Source organism: Diadema setosum, chromosome 18, assembly GCF_964275005.1.
Source record: "Diadema setosum chromosome 18, eeDiaSeto1, whole genome shotgun sequence".
Lineage (NCBI taxonomy): Eukaryota > Metazoa > Echinodermata > Echinoidea > Diadematoida > Diadematidae > Diadema > Diadema setosum.
The window spans coordinates 31722353-31743459 of record NC_092702.1 but is presented as its reverse complement, the minus strand read 5'-3'; the positions used below and the strand labels follow the sequence as shown (position 1 = coordinate 31743459).

The 21107-nt window shown below is 39.7% G+C and overlaps 1 protein-coding gene across 1 annotated transcript; it reads right to left on the bottom strand.

Annotated features, from left to right (window-relative positions):
* Nucleotides 1-2214: 2214 nt before the first annotated feature.
* LOC140241455 (mitochondrial proton/calcium exchanger protein-like) lies at nucleotides 2215-20605 on the bottom strand. The gene is given in 17 exon segments (XM_072321184.1): nucleotides 2215-2805; nucleotides 3714-3855; nucleotides 4529-4722; nucleotides 5780-5866; nucleotides 6908-7033; nucleotides 7670-7771; nucleotides 8406-8567; nucleotides 9450-9581; nucleotides 10702-10821; nucleotides 13029-13112; nucleotides 13114-13233; nucleotides 13953-14096; nucleotides 16394-16537; nucleotides 17223-17757; nucleotides 18226-18325; nucleotides 18847-19489; nucleotides 20528-20605. Coding segments are annotated over 17 exon segments (3093 nt in total). The 3' UTR covers nucleotides 2215-2625.
* Between the last annotated feature and the right edge of the window lie 502 nt (nucleotides 20606-21107).

Below are 21107 nucleotides of genomic sequence, written 5' to 3'. Positions count from 1 at the left end.
AAACAAAAGCAATCAAAAAAATGCTGATTCAAACAAAAGCGATTAAAAAAATGCTGCAAGAGTTTGAGGCTTCATATGGGAACCATTTTCTGTTTTTATGTGACTGCACTCCAGGAGAAAGTGCACATACGAATGCCTAGGACCTCGTAGCTGTTTTTACATCCAAACTTTGCTTTATAGACTGGTTTTCAATCATCAAACAATGTCATTTGTATGTTTCCTAGTGATTCTCTGAAGATTGCAAAAACATCTATGTCTAACTCCAACTGCTTGAATTGACAAAGATTCTCTTTGTTACATAACCCTATGTTGGACTCATTAATGCAATTTTTATGTCAATGACTGCCACCAATCACATTTAATTTGAATCGAGGGAGATTCCGGAGAGCAATTAGGTAGATACTTTTGTGATATATATACATCTAATAAGCCACAAGGCTGAAATAATTTCTGAATAAGGGAGGCTGTTATATTCTCTGGTAAGGGCACGGGGGGGGGGGGGGGGGGGGGGGGGGGATCTTTCATGAACACTCCTGCAGAATCAGGAATATTTTGTAGATCTGTATGTATAAGTGCATACACAGCTTTAAGTGACAACAAATATAAAAGAAAGACTTAAAACTTCCAGCTTTTTCCTTCCTTAACCCTTTCTCTTCCAATGAGTCAAATGTACACACATTTTACACACAAACCTATAGTCAGGAAACAAATGTGGCACGCAAAGGGTTAATTACCCTCTGGGAGATTATTGTGATACTCTGGCTATGTTGATTTCCCCATAAAACTCTATTTACTATTATATACACATTATAAAAATACGAAATCATCAGATACATCCACGGAATACACAGTTTTGCAACATTCTGCGACCAGGTCAATACTGGCAAACAAGGAAGAGAGTATTACGACACTTCTTCAAATTTGGATCTTGCTATATTAATAAAAGATGGAGAAGAAAAGCATCATCATTTTCCCTGACATAAACACAGTTTACCCAAGCCTTCATGAAAATGTGTGTCTTCTACCATCAGACCCCACCCCCCCCCCTCCAAAAAAAAAAGCAACAACTTCTGTTGGCAATACCCCAGTTCTGAGAGTTAATGGTATCTTTAAAATTGTGCGAGAAAGAAAAAATGCAGCAGAGTTCGAATACATGGTTAGATCTAAGGTACCACTGGTAACACAAATTTGATTTTTATGTGGTTGTTACCCTCAGTACAAGGATGTTGTGTATAGACTTTGCGGCAAAATATTACATGTATGAATGTGCAATGATCTCCACTTTGTGGACCAACTTATCTCTAAACTACTAAACTATGGCATATATTACTGTGAGTTCTGTGCTCCTGTTTCATTCAAAACATAGATAACATAGAATCTTACTAGAATATCACATTACCCTCCCTGCAGCAAGGACCCCATTCACATATCATAAAACCTCTTCTTACTTGCAGTGCTTGCTTCTACTATTGCAGAAACAACAGGCTATTTGCCGTGCAAGTTGTAATGACCACAAGTCATAAATACTGTACATCTTACAGCACATCAAAAGTACAGTCTTTGATGTACATGTACACCTGACAGACTTTGTATTGTACTGAAACAGTTACTAACAGACTCTGTATGGGTATGGATGATTTGAGTTTGGTAAAGCAAATTTTATGACTTTCCCTGCAGATCTGCACTCAATATAGCGGACTGCTACATAGAGTACACCCTCACTGAGAAATAAATCTTGTCATACAGGTGCAGGGCTATGGTCTAACTTTCTACCTGATAATTCACACATGTTTCAGCATTTGCCATTGCTATTAGGCGGCACAACCCCCACTCCAAATTTCATCCCCATCTTTCTCCCTAACTTGCTAATGAAAAATGATGAAACTTTGGTAGAACACAGAAGTTGTTCATATCATACCGTATTCAAATTTCCAGTGAAAACAAAGTTGATTCACTCTGATGTATGACATATCACAATGTAAATTTTGTTATAGCGAAATAAAGAGAAATGTGGAAAAAGCATTTCTCGATGCGTATTTTGGTTACTTTTAAATACTAAAATATTTCATAGATACTTTTTGTATCTATTATCATACTATTTATCATAGAAAGTAAACAGAATTCCCAATGAATTTGCCATTTAAATGTTTAATTCTGTTGTTTCTACAGAACACATTATGGTTAAGGAAAGAAGCTTCTGTCATGACTCAGCATATACACATGGGTTTGTTTGAGTAAAATAGGCAGCACTAGTGACAGTTCTTCAAGATTCCATTGCACCATAACCCCACACCTGAACATGCAAAGTGGATTCCATGCAGTCTGCATGACAATATGCCTTTCTGATTGTCACTCAGTCAAGGGAAAATAGTGACTACTATATACCATTCACGACACTGAATGACTGAAAACTCATTTCACCACTCTGAATCTACGTCACAAAATGATGCTGTTACTATGGCAACCACTTGGGTCACTGTCTCAATGGACAGAGATGCTCTCTATGAAGAGATGCAGCCGACATGTGAAAGGCCCGGTGCCATCGAGGCAGGCCACAGGCCTCTGAACACTCGCAGCAGAGCAGCCAATGGCAGCATCCCTCAGATCGCCATGGCAACAGACAGACTATGACGAACTCTTCCCCGCCTCGGCTTCATCGGTCTTCTCCGCCATGATGAGCTTCTCCTCCCGCTCCATGTCCTTCTCAAGCTCCTCCATGATCTCCTCCCGACAGAGGAGGTCCATGACTTCTCCTATCTGCCTTGTGTTCAGAGCGATGTCTTCCTTGGCAATAGTCTCTATCACCTAAAGGAGAAACACAGTTGACAACATCTCTGTATATGCACTTGAACATTGTGGCAGTACACATCCTTTAGAATACTGTATATGCCCTACATTTGAATAGCGGTCTAATTTTTCTCAAATCAGGACCTCCTGACAATTTCGTGAGTGGTTTAATTCCTTATCATGGAGTACAATACTGAAAGTAATGTACATTCATGTTTGCATGGTTTTAAATTTGTATCTAGCACCCAACTCACTAAATTTGTAAAAAAAAACAACAACAACACCTCACAATATATATGACATATGACAGTACAATTGATTAAATTCAAAGACACAACACTCAACACCTAACATTCATTTTAATTGTACTTGACAATATTTAGAGATTTTTAAAAAAAAAGTTTTTCAGGCACAAGAAAACACACTGAAAGAAAGCATTCACCTAAATTTGGGATATATCAAAAATTATATATAGATTTTTTTAATTTTCATTAGAATTTTAATAACCTTATTTACAGCGAGTAAGTTCTGTATGTCCCCCTTAAAGCCATATCCATCTCTGACATATTAACTACTAGCTCAATCATGACAGCCCTTTAATATTACACTCCATGCTTGCAAAAGCTCCACCTACTTATGTAATCACTTTATGTATTCCCAACCATATCCAGTCAACAAACAAGTTCAAATTTTATGAGAACACATATTTTGAACAGAAAATAGATAAGACAATGACAATTGACATTTAACCCATTGAAGACGAGCATGAGAATACTCAGGCAGGTGTCTATGGGAAAAGCCTGTTAAAGCAAAATCAGTCCATCCTCAATGAGTTAAAATCCCATAATACAAACAGACATAGATCCTCAGATTCCAATTAATAAAATTTCCACAGAATCAATTTTCTCTATGGGGTCACCACCGACCTTGAGGACATCTTGCAGTTGAATAGCTCCATCATGGTCTTCATCCAGGACATCGGCAATCCGCTCTAGCTTCTCCTCGTCGGAAACCTTGCCAAACTTTCGCATGGCATCCAGCAGCTCCTCAACGCGGATCATACTTTTCCTGGATGTGTACATTATCAATGGGAGACGAAGAGAACAAAAATTTGAGGGGGGGGGGAGCTTCCCTAATTTGCAGGGCATCACTGTCAGGTTGGGTTTTATGCGGCAGGAGAACCAGAGTAGAGTTGCAGTGTGATATCGAAGGATACTGTGCTAGATTGTTAATATGTACATTGCTAATTTTAATTTGGACATTGAAGAAGCAAACTTTGTTCTTGGATGCATACTCCACTACGCCGCACTACTGATTCCATCCTTTCCAGGCAACATCAGACACAATCAAAGTTATATCAATGTGCATTATCCAAATATTATGAAATTCTACAAAACAAACACAAAAAGAAAATCTTGTTTTGTTTTGTTTTTTGTCTGTATCGCACACAAAAGCATATTTGGGTTTTGCTTTATCATTTTTTTTTTCGGGGGTGGGGGGGGGAGCGGGGAGTGACAGAATTGTGAGGTGTGCTCACGAAAAAAAAATTCAAACTTTTTTGAAAAAACAAAAATTCTGAGAGACATATGCAAAAAATAAATTTCCCAAATAGGTGACAGAAGTATTTCATTGTTCAAGAAGTACATTGTTCAAGGAGTATATGTTCCTCAAGTGTGATGACACTTTATATGGGGCTTAACTTCAGCAGTGGAGTAAGGGAATGAAGGAATGAGAGGATTACTTTTTCTTGGATATGCTCTGCTGCATCTTGGCCTCGAGGGCATCCCTCTCCTCCTCCGATGAGTCAGCATCATCCAGCTCTTTCTTCCTGGCCTCGAGGTCTTCCTGGAGCATAGAGTGCTCCTCGTGGAGTGTCTCCCTCTGGGCCTCCAGCTGGGACACGATGCTCTCCAGACGGTTCATCATACGACCCACCTAAAACACACAAGAAGCATAACTCTCTTAACTCTATGTGTGCCACATTAATCTTCTTGTCCATAGCTCTGTGTGTGAAATTTGTGCACATTTGATTCACTGGCACAGAAAAGGTTTATAATACATTGTAATGCACATATTCTGTCAATTACAGTGTATGCGTACATGCATTTAGAATTCTTCCTATCACATTTAAATGTAGAGTCTAAACACTAATCGTGGGGGTGGGGGGGGGGGGGGGCAGGTCCACAAGCTGACTGTATGCTACATGCAAATAAATACAGTGATCTTACGCACACACACTCAACATGTGGAGGCCGGTCACACTTTTGGTGCCAACTTGTGCATTCCCGGTCTATGCCATCATCGCATCTAATTTTGTCCTTTTTATCATGACTACAACATTGTCGCTTCACAATAGATATGTGCATTTTTAAAGCTAATAACTGCATATTTCTTTCCCCAACATGTAACAATTGCTGAGAAAATCCATAAAATTAAGGTAATTTGAAGATTGTAATACAGCTCCATATTTTTTCGTGTTTAAGATCAAATAGAGCTTGCGTTATGCATCAGCACAGCATTGTTGACACGTTGTTAAAGAAATTAAACAGCGCTGCTGCTGTTTGAGTTTATACGGTTAAGTGTAATAGGGAGAATTGTGTATGGACAATGTGCTAAAGTAGACTGCAAGTACTGATTCATGCCGCAGATACAAACAGCTTGACTTGTCTGTGTATATTGCTATTGCAAAAGAATGCTTATCATATTAATAGATTTAAGGTGCTTTAATTCAATGATCCTTTCCTTTCGGTTCATCATGCCACTCACCAGCACCACACATTAAACACAATTCTCAAGCCATCCTACTGTGCGTATTCTGTCACTGGAGGCGCATGTGCATTTTGATCAGAGTACGGGTACTGTGCTACAGTGTAGTACTATCAATTCATGCTGCGGATACAAACAGCTTTTGTACTTTTGTACATTATTGCATATACGATGTAATATTGGAAGCCTTCTTTAATGCCATTTCTGTAATAAGACAAGCATTTACCTGTTTGCCGAGTCTCACTGAAGACTTGGACTCCATCAGGACTGGCATGTCCACGTCTTCCGTCTCACGTTTCAAGTCTTCCAAATCCTGGTCGAGTGGTAATAAAATACATGAGGGAGACAATGAGAGTGAATGCACAGAAATCATCATACAACAGAAAATTCAAGGTTAATAAGAAACATAATTGAAAGGATGTCCTTGATTAATAAAGCAACATGGCAATGGGTGTTGTTGCATAATCCCTTCTTCAGCTCTGCTTCAATCTAATATAGCATTTCTCATAACGTCTCTCACTACACAGGCCCATGCAAAACATGTAGACCACACAGTTGCCTGAGAGTTTAAAGACGCAATGAGGATTCAATGCAGCATTACTCTGAATGCCTCTCCACTGCTAAGGCTTACACAAAAACTCTGTCGCCACAGTTGCCTGAGAGTTACAAAGAGAAAAGACAACCTCCCACCCTGCCCCATCCAGAAACACACATAAAAACACAACACAGAAAGTGAAAACATTGCATATCTAATTTATCGTAACTTGAGTTTCCTGCACATCACCATAGACATTTGTGCATAATTCGTTCACACTGTGTCATTGAAATTCTATGAATTCCTACTGACAGGAAAAATGATGAAGATTCCAATAGAACAACAAGTTCAATGATCCACATCAAAAATTTGTATCTATCATTGTCAAACGTGAACGACATCAATTAGTTGTGCACTACGGAAGGGGCCCACACCTCGCCACCTCGCGCCCCTATACACTACAAAGCACGTAAAAGATGTGTGCAGGGGACTGTGATGATACTTATAACACATATTCTTTTAACAAATGTAAGATTTTCAAGAAGAACTGGCCAGTTTTTACCTTAATTTGCTTGGTTGTGGTAACCCAGCAAAGTTTCAAGCATACTGCACACAGTCCCGCCCACACATTTTTGTTCAGTGTGCTTGAAGCAATTTTATGCAGGGTGGCGGATTTAGGGCCCCTAATAATGTGCAGATACTTCATTACACATGGAAAGAATACCACAGACAATTTGGTTTGGTGTTCTTTCCAAAGCTTGCCACAGACTCTTTACCCTTTCAACCATTCATTCAGAAGAGACCGCAGATGGTTCTTACCTCCTTGTACTCTTCCACATCCTCTTTCAGTTCTTCCAGATCTTCCTTCTCCTCAAAGAGGGCGTCCTTCTCCTTGGCGATCTCCGTCAAGACTTCACCCAACTCCGCCAGGTCCTCTTTGGTTACCTGCACACAGTGATGCAATCATCCACACATTCCATCAAGTAACCCAAAGTCTTTAGAAATAGCAAGAAAAATTTAACCAACAATAGAACCTACAAATTACAAATTATTACGGTCATTCAAAAAAATGGTCTCACAAAGTATCTTTTTAAAATGGCAGACAATTAACATAAAAACAATCTTTCCTTTACATAATACAGTGTAGCACTAAATCTATATGCTTAAACTGGGTATAACAAAACAGTTTGTCCTCACGAACCATGCTTCTGAACTTGGAATTCAAGCTCATTTGTTTTGTATTCTACCCAGTGTAGTCTAATATCACACTTGATATATTTGTACATGTTTATATTCAGTACATGAGAGTGGCAAACAAATCAATATTCATGAATACAATATCCACATTTGAATGATACTATATTTAAAGGTACAAAAATTAAGTCAATCATGATGAAAAAGTAATCTCTGTCTGTTTATTACATCATTGCGTCAATGACAATAGCCAAAATGGACATATAGCTTGTTTTGTGAAAAAAAATAAATGAATGAATGAATACGTTCTTAAATCAAATCCTCCATCAAATCATTGCAGATGTGCTGCAAAAGATAGTGTGGGCACAAAAAGTGACTTGAACTAACCTGTTCGTCAACTGTCGGAGCCGTGTCCTGAATTATTGGTGCTGTGTCCACCATTGTTTCTGCCAGGATTACCTTCTCAGCTTCAAGCTTCTCTGCCTCAGCCTAACATACCAAAAAACAACCAAACACAGAAATCATTTCATTCTTGTAATGCTTACTTTTCTTCACTTGTACAGACACAGAAAATGCTAGGAAATTAGAAACGGACACTACAAGAAAGTTGATGTCATATAATGCAACTGACACAAATTGCATGTTTTACTCATCTTGCATTCTTGAAAAAGACAGTGGATTTGTCCTGTTGAGGTGGATCTGCCCTATTGCAGAGGATATCTTCTAACACAACATACTTGGTAGATCTCATAGCGAGAACAGCACAGACACGACCAAAATATTATTTTTCTTGACTTTGCACTAAGGAAATGACTTTTCTCTGTCTGAGCCATTTCCCAGAAATGTGACCTTGACCCAGAACCATAATTTCCTATCATTTCTTTCTCGAGAAAAAAGTGGAATCACTAACTGCTCATGCAAAAGAAAAATACATCAAAATACTTTCACAACCAGTGATAGAGTCACACAACCTAACAGGTACTGGAAGGAGTCCATAGGAATGCCATGTTGAATGATTTCACCTTTCTGATTCTATGAACAAGAAACTCTCGAAGGAGATAATTCTTGGATTGTTAACTGGCGGCAATGTTACACCTTCATATCTTCCCTCCTCCACACTGACCTTCTTTCTCTCCTGCTCCTGTAACTCCATCTCCTCCCGCATCTTCTTCTCCTCCTTCTCCTTCTTGATCTGTTCTTCCTCCTTCTTGGTGATCTTCAGCCGCTCCGTGTTGTCAATCTTGCTTCCCTCCATCTCTGCCAGCTTAACCTTGGCCTCATCAGCCTATGTACGTACCGAAAACAGGAGATGAAAGAATGAAGTTCACACAACCGGGACTCAACACTAACCTTTTGCAATGGTGGCCCGTTATGGCCTCTAAAACCTTTAGATTTGACATTTTGGTGGCCTGAAAAAGAAATGTAGTGGGCCGACATAAAAGGATATACAAAAATTCATTTGGAACTTCAGATACCCAATCAGGCCACCAAAAGATAGCCTTTTTGATGGAATTTTTGTGGTCCAACATGAATTTTTTCTTGGCCCCCTGCCACAACTAATGTCGTGCCCTGAGAACAGGGTGAAGACAATCATTTTGAATGTAATTTGTATTCCTCTATGATATGTCAATGTACAGTTACTGTAACTGTAAAAAAAAGAAAATAAGATAAAGGACACTTTCACTAAATGAATATATCCTACCATAAGTATCAGCTTATTATTAAGATTATGATAACCAATACTGTGACAGAAGACACTAACAAAGGTACAGTATATTAAGGAAAACCAGCAAGAATAGATTACCAACTCTGTATTCGAGGTGGCACAAAACAAGCAAATCTTCTCATATAAAAGAGAAATACTTATGCACATGATGAGAAAAATTTGTAACTGTGCTTATCATTATGAGACTTGAGTCATGTGTGTCATTCATGATCTCACAAGTTAAATGACATACTTCAATATTGGCTACCAACAAAATGGGAAAGTATCGAAACTAAATACCAGATCAAATACGGATGCAATTTGCAACTTTACTTCTTCCAGACATAACACTGCAACATCACAGGGTTAATTAATATGGAACAATTGGTGCCGTCCTCTGGTTATCATGGTTTGCATATTGTCAACAGACAAGACTGTGTGACAAGATGAGGGTGCTCCTACCGCTTCTGGCGAAAGGGAAGCAATAGTGGCCTGGAGTTGGTCCTCGGTGGACAGGTGTTCTGGGAGGTAGAGGGCCCTTGAGAGCAGCAACAGGGAGGTGGGGATCTGCTCATCGATATGCAGCTCTAGCCACTGGAAAGACAAGAAAGTATATTTTTCATTGACCATTTTTATCAAGATAAAGGCACTCTCATTGAGGAACATAAGCAGATAAAAGAAAATCTCTGATTGTAATAAAAAAGCAGAAGGGTGGTAGTTTACACTCTGTTCTTTCAGAAAGAAAATACACACAAATACATTGTATTCAAACAAAATGTTTTTACGATTGCACAATCACAATGGGAATCTAAAGCTATTGCATAGAGAGGATAAAATTTATATTCAAATGCGAACAAGAGTGACTTGCACAGTCTCCCCTTTAACTTTCGTTTTATTTCATGCTATTTACATGATATAGCACAACCATACAAATGAGTCTTTTATTTTAATTCACATGGCAGTGACAGTAAAATACGTTAAGTGGTAGTGAGACATGTTTACAGTGTATATTATCAAGCTTCAAGTAACATCATCCGAGGAATTATTATTCCTTCATACTTCAGATCATGTCCTTTATTATTTACAGAAGTGTCATCTCCCCCCCCATCCCCCCCCCCCCGATCTGTTACAAACAAACTGGAAACTACAGTCACTAATCTAAGTTACACATAGCGTAAGCTTATACTCATTACTTATGGTTTGAGAGAAGGAGATTTGTAAGATTTGTGGGGTTGTCCCTAGGGATGCTACCTACAAAATTTGATGAAAATCCACCATAGGATTCCAATAAAAGCATGAAAATGTGTCATTTAGGCCCCATTTGCACCCTTCCCTGCCCCTCCCCCAGGATCCACGGTGGGGAGGTGGGGGGGGGGGGGTGCACCCTTAAACCTGCCATGAACAAACTTGAAACTACACTCATAATCAGAGTATTAATTGTAGTTCTATCTTAGCTCTTTGTTCTTTTTTTTTTTTTGGGGGGGGGGGGGGGGCATGGTGCCCATTTGAACAAATTGAGATCCTATCCCCCTTGGGATGCTACCTGCCAAGTTTGGTGAAAATTTGTCATGGGGTTTTCAAGAAGAAGATGAAAATGTACAAAGTTTACTCACAACGGACAACACACAATGAACAACACACGCTGGACAGTGAGTGATTGCAATAGCTCACTCAAGCCAGAAGAAGCCAAGTGATAGTCAAGTTGTCATATTACCTGTTCTAGCTGAGACTTCAGTCTCTCCTTGGGTACCCCCAGAGCCCTCATCCCCCTGGCCTGGCAAGCAACCTGAAGCTCAGCCTCCGTCAGGGAGTCCACACCTTCCTTCTTGATCATCTGTGGCAGGGCAAGACAAGGGGATGCTGATTTTATTTTAAGTCTTTAGCACTGACACAATACTAACGTAAGAATCATCTTCTTCTTTTTTCAGTCTAGGTGTTCTCAATCTTACATATTTAATCTAAATGTTTTGCTTCACATATAAATACATTATGTCAATGAGCTAAGCGTCTCGGGAACTTAAACTGATCACAGGAGGAATAAGCTCCTATAGAATAATAGCACAGAGTTGATAGCTTATTTCCCACGTGAGGTCACTTGATCAAAAGATGCAAAACCTGATGCTAATTGTCATCTGGTGAACATTAAGAAGTGTACAAAGGAAGTCCACAATCTTTTACAGAGCTGAGCAAGCCATTTTTTTTTTTTTGCTTTTTTCTCTTTTTCCTTTTGTATCTATAACTGTTGACAGTGGACTTGATGTGACTTCTCATGTTAGCCACATTTTAATGCTGTCAGCTTTTGGTAAACATGGGATTGGCAAATTCACAACTTTTTTTTTTTTTTTTTTAAATAGGAAAACAACTGAAAAACTTGTTTATACTTCATTAGTACCAGTAAGTTATTAACCAAACAATGCTCTGCTATTTGGAACTAAGAAGTCACTACTTTATAAATTCCAACACCCACAGTACAACAGTCAGCTGTACGTCTGATATTTTGAAAAGAAAAATGAGTTGACAATAATTTCTAATTTAATTTCTAAAATTTTAATTTGCATGGTCTCATTGATTTCCAGTTTGATTGTGTATCATGTTCAAAATAAATGTGCTGATGTAAAAGTATCTTCATGACGTTGAACCAATCAATCTTCAATCGCAAATTCACACTTACCAATGGGTATTCACCAAATGGGAACATTATGAATGTCCATGTAATAAATCCAGTGTATTTGTATTAATTTTATTTCTATGCTTTCCGATTTATAAGTGAAATCAGAAAGACTGTATGGTGTTGGCTTTTATGCTGTCAAGAAATGATTTTTATTTTTGCTGTTGTATATTTTCCAACAACACTCAAAACTTCACAAGCACAAGTTACTTTTAACACTCATAGTAGTAAGCTTGACAGTCCTCCGCCACTTTTTGCACAAAATGGACATTGTGAATTATTCACAGTACAATGATAAAATTCAAGCATGTACAGCACAGCCAACTCAGCTTTCCAGCACTACCCATACCGCTGTTATTGGTATATTTTTGTCATCAGTGCCATTCAACGCTGGCTGAGCTTTTATGAGCTAGCCACACCTTCCAGACTAAAACATCATGTGAGGTCGCGGAGCAAAACTACAAAGAAACCATTAATCCATCACATTTCCTTTGTGTAAAGACAGTGGGGCGAAACAGACTCCTGTGCCTGCCTCTCTTGACTGCAGGGATTACCGGACGTTCAGCACAGTACTTAATAATCACAGACACCCGCTCGAGTAGAACCAAAACTTTTTAACTCAATTCAGGAAATTCATAGGGCATGTAAGATAAATATGTGGCACTTGTGAAATGAAAGTATATATAGCACAATCAAGGAGAAAAGGGTAACTGATCAATGACTAGCTGAGAAAAAAAACAACAACAAGGAAATGTTACCAATTATTACACTGAGGTTTCACAGTTCCCTCCTGTAATCCTGAGCTTTGACTTTATTTATATCTATCACAAAAAACTTAGCTGCCAGCAAAATGTATCATGTAGACATAAATCCATAGCTTGCAACATAATTCTGACTTTCCTTTTTACGCATCTTTGCAAATGGTTGGCAAATGAGTGTTCCGTTGATTCTACGTGAATTACCACACAATACCTCTGAATGCCCTCCAATCATGGATTTTTTAATGTGATACATACCCATTAAAGAAGAGTGCATTTAAAACTGCCGCAAAAAAAGAAAAAAGAAAACCTTTAAGGGTAAACTTGAGAAAATACACTATAATGACTTCTGAGGAGGCACACAATACTTTCACACGGACAATCTTCATCTACCCGTTTTCTTCTTTTTGAGGTTTGTCTGAATAGATTGCTTTAAAATGACTTCAAAATTTGCCTGAACTGCCCCACATGGCATTATAAACCAAAGCAAAAAATTCAAGCTCACAGATTGGCATAACTTACTGCCGTGCATCTACAGGAATGTATCAAGTATTCGACACAATCTAAACAGCCTGGTATTGCTGCTGAATAGGGCTGGTGAGGTATGGGGCCTACCTTATCGTCAGCCATCAGGGACCTGAGCTGCATCCTAAGTTGGAAGCGGAGAAAGTTGTTGGTTCCGATGGTCTGCAGCCGAAGGCAGACTGTTGAGGGCTCTCAGCTGGTCTCGAGACAGATTATCCAGGGTCAGCTCATCTTCAAAGAGCTTGGAGAACTTCAAAATTTCCTCATTGCTGGCTTGATCGCCGGTGTCCCTAATCTGTGACAGACATGGCAGCAGTCACAAACTGCAAAATTAGCTGTCTGCCAATGCAATACTGTAAAGGCAGAAATTTATGTGGTGCATTAATTTTCACATATTACACACTACTTTTGGCTAGAACAAATTCTAAAATCCACAAAAATAGCTTTACAATTTTCTCTGCACATTCTGAATGGGTTGACAATTGCGCAATGCAAATTAAGGAACCTGTAAATATGTTTTTTGAGCCGCTCAGTGCAAAAAATTAATCATCCAAAAATATAGACCTTTACAGTATTGCAATATCAAACGTCAGCTCATCTTCAAAGAGTTTTGAGAGATTCAAAATTTCCATGGTGTTGGCTTGATCCTGTGTTCCAAATCTATGATATACACGATCAGTCACAAAAGATGCAATCTTTGCTGTCTGTCTACATCTACAGATCTGAAAAATCTGATCTGTTAAGTCTACATCTGTAATACGGTCTTCCCCATGCACAATTAAAACCTCCAGAAAAGTTCACCTAAATTCATACCACTGTGCATGATGCCATAAATCTGAAAAAAAAAAAACAGTTGCAACAAGAGAATAGAAGTCTGTTGTACCATTCCGACAAATCAGATTAGGCAATTTCCCAACAAAGGGGAAAGGGCAAATTCCAGGTGTAGCAGTACACTTGCATTACCCATTAAAAAATACAGCTGGAAAAAGGATACCAGTATATTGTATAGCTCACCTTTTCCATGAAGTGGACAAACTGCTGGGCACTCTCTGACGACTTCTTACCCTTCTTGTTGTGCAGTGCTGTCTCTTCGATGGTGTCCTGCAAAAACTTTGCCATCTCCAGCTTCACTTTCAGCTCCTTTTTTAGACGCTCCTCCTGCAAATATTCAGCAGAATTCAAATGCATTCCTCACCGATAGATTTGGCCAGAAAAAAAAAAATTGCACTTCCGCAAAAAAGAAAATCATAGCAATGTGAAATGAAGTTGACATGCTGTACTTGTATCGAAGGAAACCACTGAATACTTTCAGTAAAAGTGGATGACAGACTTTCACAACACCTTCGCTGCTTAATTATCTCACACACTCCTCAGTAAGGCAAATGTTTTTGCAGATTACTAAATATTCACTTGCCAGACATAAGCAGGGGATAGTCACATCATAAATAGCATCAACTGATCTTCGAGTAGCACTTTGATAAATCGCATATGGACTCTGACTCTCTGTTCTGCCATGGACGTCACTGCCCGTTGGCGATCACTGATGCAGTATGCCTCCTCCAGCTCCCTCTACCGTTGCACAAATGCAGCAATGTAGATCCTCTCTCGCCAGCTAATCCAGCCATTGCGGAAAGGAAAGTGAGTCTCTTTCCGTTTAAAAATCCAGTCAGGACTAGATGTTCCGTTTGCCTCTTCCTCACGACATGACCAAAAACTGCATCTGGCGTTTCCTGATGGTCAAGAGCAGCTCACGTTCAGCCGACACCATTTCTAGTACTTCTGTGTTTGATTTTCTCTCTGTCCATGAGATTTTCAACATTCTCCTGTAGCACCAAATCTCGAAACTTTCTATTCTGTGTCTCATCGGTTTGTTAACTGTCCATGTCTCTGCACCGTATGTCATAGCTGACCATATGTATGTCTTTAAGAACCGTTTCCTTGTGGCGATGGACAATTTGCGGTTCATCATCACCTTGTGCATGTTCTGAAACGCTGTCTTTCCAATGCCCATTCTACGCTTGATTTCTTGTTCTGAGCGGCTGTTTGAAGTCAGAAGGCTACCGAGGTGAAAGATGACACCTGCTTCAGCTCTTGTCCATCTCTCTTTATCGAACATTGAGGTGGCTGCGCAGTATTACTAAAGACCATGGTTACTGATTTCGTGATGTAATCGATAGCCCCTTTTCCTCGCTTGCTGTGGAGACAACGTCCATCAACCTCTGCAGTTTCTCTGCACTGTCAGCTAGGATCACCGTGTCATCGGTGTACCTCACGTTTGTGAGTTGACTGCCCCCGATTGCAAAGCCAGGTAATTCGTCCAACTGTCGCATAATTGACTGTGTATAAGTTGAACATGTATGGCGAACCGACACATCCTTGTCGCACACCTCGCTCAATATCCTGCCAATCACCAACTTCTCCATCATGCTGTACTGCAGCTGATTGCCTCCAGAACAGGTCTGCCAACAACCTTTTATCTTCATCATCAATGTCTAGCTCGTCGAGTGTCTTGAACAATTCTTCATGTTTAAAGGGGAAGGCTAGTAACTGATCAGTGGGAATCAGTGGAAATGCTGGGAGATGATTGTTCCAATCCTTATGGGATTCATTCAAGAGTACATTATCATATCTATTGTTGTGTGAAAACTATTTGCTTCAGAATGGTCTTATATTCAAGTAATGTGCAGTTTAATGTTTCCAGGTAAGCGTCCCTGGTCAGTGACGGGGCATTAATCTGCACATTACTTGAATATGAGACCGTTCTGAAGCAAATGATTTTCACACAACAGTAGATATTATAATGTACTCTTAAATGAATCCACAAGGATTGGAACAATCATTCCCCAGCATTTGCACTGATTCCCACTGATCAGGTACTAGCCTTCCCCTTTAACCTTATCAAACGCCTTCGTGTAGTCGATAAAACATACATATACAGATGTTGCTGCTTCTTTATTGCTCTTTCTGCCAAGCGGCAAATGACGAAGATCGCATTCTGTGTTCCTCTGTCTGGAACAAATCCATATTGCTACAGTGAAATCTCATTACATGTTTGACCTCTAATCCGGTTTATTAGCAAACGAACAAGAATCTTGGTTAAATGGCTCATCAAACTGATGGTTCGGTGTTCCTCACATTTGGTGGTTCCTGCTTTCTTCAGTAGAGCAATGAAGATTGATCTGCACCAGTCGTCTGGACTACATATGGACTACATCATGTATAAAAATGTGTGCTAGTGGGTTCTTCACATTTGCTTGCAGTCCAAAATGAGACTTCAATACAAAATCTTATGTACCATTTCACACTTTGTACAGCTTCTTAAAGAGTACTTTTAGCTAATTTGCCTAGGTATGTGTTTATTTGCTTGTTTGGACTTTTTTTTGGTTAAAACTGAAAAAGAAAGCAGCTAGACACAAAAATGCTTCTCATGATGATCAGGAAACTAATATGGTTACCTTCTTTGACTTGGTCTCAAAGTGACTTGGAAGCATGTTGGGGAAGAGTTTCAGTGCCACAGGCAATAGAAACTCCATAAACGGAACAATGATGAAGACGCTGAATGGTACAAGACGGAAGAGGTCTGACGCAGTGCGTGTGAACTGTAGGTGCAAAGACAAGAGCAACACAAAGGCTCATAATATAAAACTGGTTAAAAACAAATGACGGCAGAAGGCAGGCCAGTGTCTGGCTAGGTCTTCATAGACAAAAAAGATATCGATGGCTATCTTTTAGTATATATTGTACAGGCATATCGTGTGAAGCTTTTCAACAGATGACTCACAACACTTTTGTTTCTTTCTCTTCTTTTAGTTTCCTATGTTGAAACTGGTTATAGTGGCTGGAGTTGAAACAATTAAAATTAACTGATTATGACATCCACAGTTCTGTCGTAATGAAAAGAAAATAGTGTTCTGAGCCAACAGAGGCAAGCTGTGCTTTTAATAACAATTCATATCAAGCATTGCAATAACTTTTCATATTCATCATGTTGTAAACTACCTAATGCATACACATATTATACAACATTTGAATTCTGCCAGAAGTAATGCACTGGCCACAGCAACCATTTTCATTCATGTAGCCATCTGGTCAATTAATATAATCTAATACAGTCAAACCGGTCTATATAGGGGCCACCCAAGGAAGATGAAAAGAGTGGCCGTTATAGACAGGTGGCCGCTACAGACAGGTTTAAAAATCTGTACTTAGTTGCTTCTAAGCACACAAAAATCAATAAAAAAATGCATACTATTTCTTTTCAAATCTTGGATTCCACCACTTTACCTGTCTGTATTCCCTCCTTGACAAGGAGCCACCATTCAGGAGCTCCCATAGATGTCTGGAAGCAATGGTGATGTCAACCCAAAAGAGCCTGAAGCCGTTGACGTAGTGCATGACCTCATCTTTGATCCTGACCATCAGAGGTTTCTTTGGAATCATAATCACCTCGGGTATCATTGTTGGAATCTCCTCCGCCATCGGCGCCTGCTCCATTTGCTGCTTCTCGTCCTCTATCTGTTTCTCCTTTTCCTTCTTCTTTTTGTCTTTTATCGCCTTCACCGTCTTCTCGACCTTTGACTCGGGGTCTGCTAAGTCGTACAGCTGGGCTGACTGGTGAAAGTCTCGTATGCTGATCGACACACGGGCGCACAGCTGGCGCTGGCTCGGTTCTAAGAAACTGGCTTGATGAGATGAATAAATACCTGAAGTGACCTTTGGACCCCGGGATTCCCAGCCATGGAATGATGAAATTGCGTTTGAGATTTCGCTAATATTTTGTGTGAAATGGTGTCTGTGTAGTAAAAATGTTGAGTAGCACCTGGAAGTTATGAAGTGGAAAGGGAAAACAGTAGTAAAGGAAAACCACGAGTTACCACATATGAATTCCTGTCACAACAGTTATAGAAATTGTATTGTACTGTGTCTAAAGCATCAAAATAATAGAAGTCCACATATTTCACATATATGTATCTTTACAGCTTTAAAAAATAATATGTTCAGCAATAAATCAGTCTTATTTACTATACACCCAAGTTCAGTGGATAGAAACTGGTACACTGAAATTAAGCTTACCCTTTTCAAATAATAGCACTATGATGCATAAAAGTGACGGACGAAATCATATTGCGGTTGAAAATGTGATTAACCAACTACACTTATCATTTGTACCAAGGAACTCGTGATTAGTAAATGGTGTTTAAATATAAGAATAACTCTTTAAATATCTTTGTCTTAAAAAATGTATGAGACTACAAACATATTCATACAAAAACAAAAAAACACATACCTTGGACTGCATGGTAAATGATGACCATTACTACTGTGAGCTTGACATTGGTCGTGACCTAGAGTGTACATGGCACCCTGCCTAGGAGACCAAACCAGACCTGCAGGAATTACAAAGAAATGAACAGAGAGACTGGAACATTACCAAGGAAGTAATAAAAATGTATCTTATCTGAAAAAAAAAAGAGAAAAAACAAAACTGTGCACAAGATGTGTCAAACTACAATATTGTCTGCAAAGATACAGACATATCTTAACGCAATTCCAGGGATTAACCAAGAATGTTATGTATGACAATTACAGCTGTACAGGAGTAGTACAGCACATTCATGGTGTTTCAACTCTTTGCAACCATTTCTACAATCTTAAAGGTACCATTTTGATGACTAATAAATCAAAGTGTATTCACGTTGAATATGCCCTTCCTTCTGGGAACACTTATGCCCATTGTCTGTGTGTTCTTCTTCTTCTTCTTCCGATAAAGTGCTGCCCTCAAATGGTCGAGGATGAACGCACTGCGAGAACATGCGCATACGCTGCACCGGGGCAACAGAAATTTGAAATCAGGTGAAAATATTTACAGGTGCGAGTAAAAATCTCTGGATGAAGAGTTACATCCTACAGAGTTCCCTCAGCGCAGTTTTGAAGGCGATGAGGGATGGGTATGTGGCAGGATCAACAGGCAGGCTGTTCCAGTCCCGGATGGTGCGTGGGAAGAATGAGTTGGCATACGCTGTAGTACTGGTGTGGGGGATAGTGAATCGGGAACAGTGTCCTCTGGTAGATGTTGAGAGCTGGGTCAGGTAAGTCTGCCAATGGATGTCAACCAAGTGATATCTGATCTTATACATCATCAGCAGACGATTTTGGGAGCGACGTTCCTGCAGCGGAGGCCACTTGAGATGATCCAGCATGGCTGTGACGCTGCTAGATCTTTCGAAGTCGCCCGTGACAAATCGAGCTGCACTTCTCTGAACCTGCTCAAGCTTGTGTATGTTCCGTTGTGTGTGCGGATCCCATGAAGTCGCTGCGTATTCGACAGTTGGTCGGATGAATGTTGTGTAGACAGCTTCTTTGACTTTTTGGCTGCTATGACGTAGGTTGCGTGAGAAGAAGGCTCGAGTACCATTGGCTTTCTTGGTGACGGTATCCACATGATTGTTGAAATTCAATCTTGAATCGATATGGACACCCAGGTATTTGGTTGAGCGGACAACTTGTAGTACATGATCATGAATGGTGTAGGAGGCAGGAACGGGATTCTTCTGGGTTTATAAAGGAATGGTGATCTCATTAATTACAACAAAAAGGCATTGCATCCTGCAAATTTTTGCGACAATACCTGGCATGCTCAGGCTCTATTCTTGAAGAGAGCATTACTGCAATTGTACAGTACCACCACTGGAATACCAAGAGACTCTTCAAACCATCTTTGATCCAACATTGCACACAAAGGAAGAAACAAATAGGGATTCTTTGTCATATAACTATTCATTATAGATCTAGTTCATTTTGAAGCTGGCATAATTGTCATAAACCAGCTAACATACTCTTTGTTTTATCACTCTCAATTATATTGTACATACATTGTACGTCTTTTGTATTTCTGTAAGCCGATAAAAAGTGATTCATAATCACATGGGCGATACTAGAAGAAATTCACAAGAATTTCATGCGCGCAATAATATCTGGTTTTTTAATGTAACAATATACATGTACAGTATCGGGTACAGTTCCTTTTGGGTCTCTAAAAGGCGTAGTCATATGATGGGTTATGGCATCAACTTCCATGAGCTCCACCATGTTATAAACTGTTTATACTGCAGTCTACAAAAACCCATTGTCCGCTACATGAATTTCCTATGAATTTCCTATGCAGGTAGTGGTCTAGTATAGATCTATTATCATTATATTCTGTCGATATTTCTGCATATCTGACTCCATGTTAGAAAAGAAAAGGTTGAAGTGCCAACTTTTGTCATCTGAACCATATAGAGGTCTAAGCATGATAAATTAAATGATCAACAGCATCGCAAGATTATGGTATCGTACCGGTACATCAAATGCAAATGCATTTCTTTATCTATTCCTTCATCAATGGCAATAATCAATAATGACTAATGTACTCAAGTCCGTCCAACCTGTGTGTGTAGGCGTTTATATGTGCTATCAAATGTCTCTTCAAATTCGTTTGTGTTACCTGAGGGGGTTGATGCAATTTTGCACCCATGTGACGTTGTTGATCTTGACCTGGGTCTAGTTATTGTATTTGTCGGCGAAAATATCTTGATGCCTCTTCTTGCCTTCGCGACGATGTCCGACTGATGCGACGGTCTCACGTTAGACCTTGTAAACACCAAAATGCGACAAATTCCAGACATCTTATCTGCGGGAAGGTCAGCAAGTTCTCATAAACGTATGATATGATCGTAGCTACTATGGCTGTTGAGGGCTACTAAAGAACACTAAAGCGTCGAACGAAGTACAGTAGCTCCTGTTCCGAAATGACACAGCAGCAGAGCACCGGAGCTACAGTGCGAAGCGAAGAGTCTCTCTGCGCTGCCTGCCTGCCTGCGCTGCCTGCCTGGTGGCCTGCCTGCTCGGTCGGTGATCGGCACGTTCTGTGAGGTTCCCCTTTCTGTGATTCTTACCGGTTACACCGCTAATCTAACACAGGCTGATCGTCTGTCCACGAGTCATGACGCAATTCGGACACTAACATTGACCAACACGACAATCACAATAAGACATATTCAGAAAAACAATGGTTAATGAATAATTTGGTTTGTTCTTCTCCATGAACTCTGGTCGCACAAGTTCTAGGTAGATGAGTGAACCAAAGATCTTATTGAGTGTGTACAATATGTACACATGCAGGGCCGG